At 39.6% G+C, this 6951-nt stretch overlaps 1 protein-coding gene across 1 annotated transcript; it reads left to right on the top strand.

Annotated features, from left to right (window-relative positions):
• Positions 1 to 3776: 3776 nt before the first annotated feature.
• On the top strand, positions 3777 to 6454 carry LOC122091136 (cytochrome P450 71B37-like). The gene is made up of 2 exons (XM_042660975.1): positions 3777 to 4779; positions 5445 to 6454. The coding sequence occupies exons 1-2, from the start codon at positions 3898 to 3900 to the stop codon at positions 6063 to 6065; spliced, it is 1503 nt and encodes a 500-aa protein (XP_042516909.1). The 5' UTR covers positions 3777 to 3897; the 3' UTR covers positions 6066 to 6454.
• The last annotated feature ends 497 nt before the right edge of the window (positions 6455 to 6951 follow it).

The following is a 6951-nucleotide window of genomic DNA, read 5'->3' as shown; positions in this document are numbered from 1 at the left end:
TCACTTACCGTTTGTCGATGATATTTTTATTTTTATTAATGCATCGGTAAAGTATGTGAAAAATCTTTAGAACTTTCTTGCTAAATATTAGGCTCTCTCTGGCCAAAAATTTATCTTGGAAAAAAGTAGTTTATTTTTTGGGAGTGTGGCCCCCCATAGAAAGCACTTCATAAGCAACTATTTGGGTATCCACTCGGTGAGGCTGCCTACAAAATATTTGGGAGTGGAATTATTTAAAGGGAGAGTAAAGAAAGAACATTTGCTTCCTTTGCTGGATAAAATAAAGAAAATACTCTCAGGTTGGAAAGGGAGGCTTCTCTCTATGGTGGGTAGGGTAGATCTTGTGAGGTCGGTGATTTCTAGTATCCCAATCCATAATTTTGGATTTACTGGTGGCCGGGGAGCTCTATCAAAGTGGTGGAAAAGTAGATGCGTAATTTCATTTGGTCTGGTGATTTGGAGATAGGTAAGAAGATTGTGGTGAAGTGGGAAGATGCCTGTAAACCTTTGAAGGAGGGCGGTTTAGGTATCAGAAGGCTGCATGACGTGAATTTTGCCTGTTTAGCTAAATTAGTATGGCAGATAAAGTATGAAAATTCCTTAATGAGCACCTTTTTTCTTGCTCGTTTCTTAAAGCCTGATGGATTGTTGAAAACCAGCCACATTCCCTCTTCGATTTGGCTAGGCCTCAAGAAGGTTTAGCGATGGGTGGAGTCTCATAAGCAGTGGATTGTAGGGAATGGTCAGAAGATTAATTTTTGGAGGGATAGCTAGTTGGGAAGTAATTCTATTGAAGTCCTTTCAGATTTGCCTTTGGACCAACTTGGTTCGATGCAAGCCAAAGTCTCGGATTTAATATCTCAAGGTGAGTGGAACTTTCCCATAGTAGAGTCAGTTTTTATGAATAATATCTTTCAGCAGCAAAAAAATATTGTTTTATCTAACTTGGAGGACTCGTGTCACTAGGGGCCAACCTCTTCTAGAGTGTTTACCATTAAATCAGCTTGGAAAAGTGTAAGACGGGAGTCCTCTAAGGTGGGGTGGTTCTCCCTGACTTGGAAAGCTCATCTCCAACCTAGGCAATCTATCTTTTGCTGGAAAATGATGAAAAATAAATTGCCTATGGATGACAATGTTAAAAAACGAGGGGTCACCTCCCTTCGCGATGTGTTTTGTGTGTTCGCACTGCGAAATCTATGAATCACTCTTTTTTTGAGTGTTGTTTTGCGATTTCCTTGTGGCAGAAATTATGTGGTTGTTTCCGTTTACATTGGCCAATATTTGACGGGATTGATAGGTTGACTGCTTGGTGGAAGGCCCAGGCGAAGAAGACTTCCTTCAAGGGGGTTTGGCTGGTTTTATTCTGATTCCATATTTTATCTGGCTGGAGAGGAACGGCAGAAAGTATGATGACACTATTCATTCAGTTGATCAGTGTTTTGGCTCTCTGTGAAATGAAATAAGCTCTCAATCTCTGATTCTCACAGGCTCACCCATCTCAGTGTTGGATCTGCTGAGTGCTATAGGATTGGGCTTTTCAGGGGTGAGGGGAAGTCCTCGAGAAATATTGGAAATTTTTTGATGCCCTCCTCAGGCTGATTGGTTAAAGCTAAATACGGATGGATGCTCATGTGGTAACCCAAGGAAAACTGGAGCAGGTGGTTTGCTTAGGAAAGAAAAGGCAGAGGTGGTTGCTAATTTCAGAAATTTCCTAGGCATTAAATCAAATATTGAGGGGGAGTTCTTGGCGCTTTTGATTGGGATTGAACTTGCTAAGCATCTTGGGGTGCAGCAGTTATGGATCGAGTGTGACTCAGCCACGGTTGTTACACTTTTTCTTAAGAGGAAACCTCTGTGGATAGCTCGTCAAAAGTGGTCAAATTGCAAATCCTTCCTTGAAGAGAGGGAGTGGAAAATAACCCACTGTTATCGTGAAGCGAACTCAATAGCAGATTTTTTGTCAAAATCTGCAGCTCGATTTGAAATCTCTGTGCCAGTAACTTCCTGATCTACGCTGGTAAAGATGGACTTAGATATGGAAGCCTCTGGTCGTCCCCGTTCTAGATTTGTCTAGAATGTCAATTTTTCTTTTGGTTTGGGCGGTTGAGTTTGTGGATGTCCTGCACTGCTGATGGCAATGCCGAAGGTGGAGTTTGTGCATTTCCTTTCTCTTTCTGTGAGAGGCCTGAGCTTCTTTGCTCTCCCTCTTTGTGATGTACTATATATTCTTTTTCTTTTTTTATAATTAATACACACGACTTTCTAGCGAAAAAAAGAGAGCAAGTGGATCCTCCACCACTTCATGGAAACTCTTGCATTAGCTTGTTTTTTGTGCTTCGGTTTATCACATATGGAAATAACACAACTCTATGATGCTTTGGACTGCTAACTATAGAACCCTAGAACCCAAGATTAGATCTTGGAGTCAACTTTTGATGTGCGCTGTACAGTTTCTATCAGGCCTTGCATCTCCTTCTCTGGGTTGTACTTATAATTACCTATATTTCAACTTTGGTTGTATTTTCTCACTCACCCCCTCCCATTTCTTTTCCTCTCCCCTTTTTTTTTCCTCTCTCTTTTTTGAAATGGACAAGGTTTTCCTCATTCAATCAGTAAATACATAAATAAATAGGTATAAAAGAAACTAAAAACTTAATAAGATAAGGACAAGGTTTTCCTCAATCAATCAGTGAAGTTCACTGCTTGATCTTAGGGTCCACAAATCCCTTTTTGTGAACCTTTCAAAAATATCCCCGATACAGCTCCAGCATTTTTGAGTCTTGATTACCCGCAGTGAATGGGAATCCATTCACCATGGGTGCATGATAAGAGTGACACTAATAAGTTTATGCATTTTTCTTTTTTTCTTTTATTTTCAATCAAATTGATTACAGACGTGTTGTTGGTGCCTTACAATACTTAACCATGACGCGTCGAAACATCAGCTCTGCGGGGAACAAGGTCGCCCAATTCATGCACTCTCCAGCGGATATTCATTGGTCTGCTGTGAAGCGTATTTTACGCTATCTAAATGGCAGTATTTCTGATGGTCTCTTCAGTCAATCCTCTAAAGAGGGAATCTTGACTGCTTATCTGATGCTGACTGGGCAGGGTGCCCTGATTATAGAAAATCCACAGCTGGCTATGTTGTTTTCTGTGGTCCAAATTTGATCTCATGGAGCTCTCACAAGCAACGCACTGTTTCAACGTCCTCCATTGAAGCAGAGTACCGTGAGGTTGGATTTGTATCCACTGGGTTGTAATGGCTACACTCTCTTTTATCTGAACTTTGGCTTTTTCTTTCCAAAGCCCCACTCATTCTCTATGATAATGTCGGTGCGACGTATCTTACTTCAAATCTGAGCATGAAACACTTTGAATTGATTTTCATTTTATTAGGGATAATATGGTCTCTTCTTGTCGCTTATCGGTTCGATATCTTTCAATCATTGATCAAATAGTTGATGTCTTAACAAAGGGCTTACCGCGTACTCGTTTTCAGGTTCTTTATAGTGGGTTCACCTCATGTGCCCTTGAGGGGGCTTGTTAGGGATGGCACTAAATAAGTCCAACTCATACTGGTTATTGTATTGATTTTCTTACATTGTACAATGACGTGGTGCTATGCTATTGGTTATTGAATTGACTTTCTTACATTGTACACAAGTCACTGTTGACATTTCTACACAAATAATGATCGACAATGTGGTGTAGTGGTGTTCCTGAGTTAAGAGTAAATCCCACTTCCAAAGATGAAGGAGAGAGATAATTTAGATGGCCTATAAAAGGAGAAGGATGGCTTACCACGGAAGCATGCTGTAGTAACAAGGGATTCAGGAATTCAAATATTTGCCTTTTCTTTTCTGTCCATTTCTTACCAACCAAACACACCCATTAATGGCTTTGCTCTCAATTCTCTTTCTGTTCTTCCTTCTCCTACCTCTTCTGCTTCTCAAAGGAAAGAAGAAAAATGGAAAGGGATTCAAGCTTCCTCCTTCCCCACCTGGCCTTCCCATTATAGGCAACTTGCACCAAATTGGTTCACTTCCTCACCGCAGTGTAGCCCAGCTCTCCAAGAAATATGGTCAGGTCATGCTGCTCCACTTTGGTATCACTCCTGTGGTTTTTGTCACAACCCCTGAAATGGCAAAAGAAGTCTTAAAGAACCAAGATGTCAACATGTGTAGTAGACCTCTCCTTCAAGGCCCAAGAAAGATTTCCTACAATTTTAAGGATATTTCTTTCACACCCTATGGAGAGTGGTGGAGAGACATTCGCAAGATTTGTGCTCTTGAGCTTCTTTGTCCAAAGGCTGTCAAGTCTTATCTGTTTGTGAGGGAAGAAGAGATTGCTCGTATGGTTGATTCCATTACCAAGGTATCTCCAGCTCCTGTTGACCTCTCTGAGAAATTAGCCTCTGTTATAGATAAAGTGATATGCAGGACTGCTTTTGGAAAGATATATGAAGGAAGAGACTTAGATAATGGTAAACTCTCTGAAGCTGTTCGTGATGTTCTGGTCTGCTTGAACAACTTTTCTGGAGAGGATTTCTTTCCCTCTTTTGGTTGGATCATTAACATGCTTACAGGACACACTGCAAAGGTTGATAGGGCTCTCAATAATTTGAATTCTTTCTTCGAGAAAGCTATTGTGGATCACCTTGATTCTAATAGGCCTAAGCCTGACCGTGAAGACATCATAGATGTCTTGCTCCGATTACAGAGAGATCAGTCCAGTAGGGTTCCCATCACCAAAGAACATATCAAGGGAGTACTCAAGGTAAGTCCCTTAAATACTTAGCAATATTCTTTCTTCACTTGTTCAAGTCCCTATGGGCTTGCCTCTTTGGTTTCTGTGTTATCTTTGCTTCTTTTTTTTTTTTTTTTTTTTTTTTCCAAAAAAAAAAAAAATACTCAGGTGTTACCTACCCAAAAAATAAGTAAATTCCAATCTCTCATGTCTTTCAATCTTTAATTATGAGTTAAATCTTTGTTAAGTTTGTCTTCAATTCTTGACTCGTTTTGAAGAATGATTCGTTTTGACATATGTTGATGGTGATTCGAATGAGATTTTTTCTGAAATCTGTAATGGTAGCAGAGTTGTTGGGACGATAGGACCCAATCGACTGCAACCCAATGGATCGAGTATATACTATCATCTTGTTGAACAGGGAATGAAAAAAATTAGGGTTTTTTGTGTTAGGGTTTCTGGGCGATTTTTCTTGCCACGATTTAGGTGATTTTGAGAAAGATCTCCATTGTAATTTTTCTTCAAATTTAGTGAATCATCTTTTTCTTTGCCCGAAGACGTAGAAAACCATATCAGTGTGTGAACCTCGTTAAATCCATGTGTTGTGTGAAGTTGTGTTTGTTTTTCTTTGTATTCGTTGGCGTTTGTTTCTAACAGGATTGTTCTTCAATTTTTTTTATATCTGGATGATCCAGGATGTATTCCTTGGTTCAGTGGACTCGGGTGCTCTCAGCATGGTGTGGGCAATGACAGAGCTTGCGAGGAACCCAAGAGTGATGAAGAAGGTGCAGGATGAAATCAGAAGTCATGTTGGAAGTAAAGGGAAAGTCGATGAAAGCGATATCGAAAGCCTCCATTTCTTTAGAGCGACATTGAAGGAGAACTTGAGGTTGCACCCACCTTCCCCTCTATTGTTTGCTCGAGAAACCATGAGTGATTGTAAGTTAGATGGTTATGACATCCCCAACAAAACGAGAATCCATGTCGATGTTTTTGCAGTTCAGAGAGATCCAAGATATTGGAAGAACCCAGATGAGTATATCCCAGAGAGATTCATAGAGAATCCAATTGATGTGAATGGGAAAAGCTATGAGTATTTACCATTTTCATCTGGTCGAAGGATTTGTCCTGGAATTACTATGGGACTTGCAATTGTTGAATCCGTAGTAGCAAATCTTTTGTATAGTTTTGATTGGAAACTTCCCAGTGGGATGACAGTTGAAGACATCAATATGGAGGAGTCCTTTAATCTCTCCATCAACAAGAAAACGCCTCTCATTTTGGTGCCCATTCCGTGTGAATTCAGTGTTGCCTAGGGTCAATGCTTTAAAAATTAATAATAATGTCTGGACGATAGTCTTCTATCGTGCTTAGGACATGTGTTTCCTTGAAGCAATTGAATGGAAGATCACTCATTGTTATCATGAAGTAAACGAAAAGGGGTTACTCCTCTATAGATGTTTGGCCTATGCCCTTGCAAGAGAAGTTGTGTCTAGATGTCCAACGCAGACGTAAATTCTGTTGTCTCCAAGTGTTTGGCTCATTCTTTTGTTTGGTGCTAATGAGTGTGGTCTGCTGATGGCAACGTCAAAGGCGAGAGAATACTCTCTTGTTTTATTGAAGTGTCTAATGTTTTCAGGTTGTTTTAGTACTCTTTTTTTTGTTTTCATCTTTTTTTATAATAAAATTGATCTTTTTATTAAAAGTTTTTTATTGTTCCCTCCCTTATGTAACTCATGTAAAATGTAGTGGGCAGGTTTTTATTCTACAAGAATATATTATACATCAATAAAAGTATCACACCAAAGATATTTTAATGCTTAAATCAATCAACCATTCAATTTTTTCTTGGGTGAAATCAATCATTGAATTGAACATTCATTTCAAAACACAGGTCAATCGGTGGGCAACAATCGGGCCTTCTGTTGAGTGGGAGCAATTGATTTATAATCAGGCTGGTCTCAAGTTCAGCACATTTATTATTCGGTTGTGTCAATTTCAAGTTCTAGTCGGTTGGGATGAATCAGTCCTATCCATGCGGGCCTAGAATTGATAACCCGATTTTTCTTTTTTTTTTTTTTTTTTTTTTAATAACCCTACTTCCACGGTTCCACCCACCTCTGATTTTATCTCCTCTATCCCTTCACCTACCCTCCCACTAGACCCAGCCCTTTAACATTACATTGCATTTTTTTTTTTTTC

This window comes from Macadamia integrifolia, chromosome 10 (assembly GCF_013358625.1).
Source record: "Macadamia integrifolia cultivar HAES 741 chromosome 10, SCU_Mint_v3, whole genome shotgun sequence".
Lineage (NCBI taxonomy): Eukaryota > Viridiplantae > Streptophyta > Magnoliopsida > Proteales > Proteaceae > Macadamia > Macadamia integrifolia.
The sequence above is the reverse complement of the archived record's forward strand: the minus strand, read 5'-3'. Positions and strand labels throughout refer to the sequence as shown.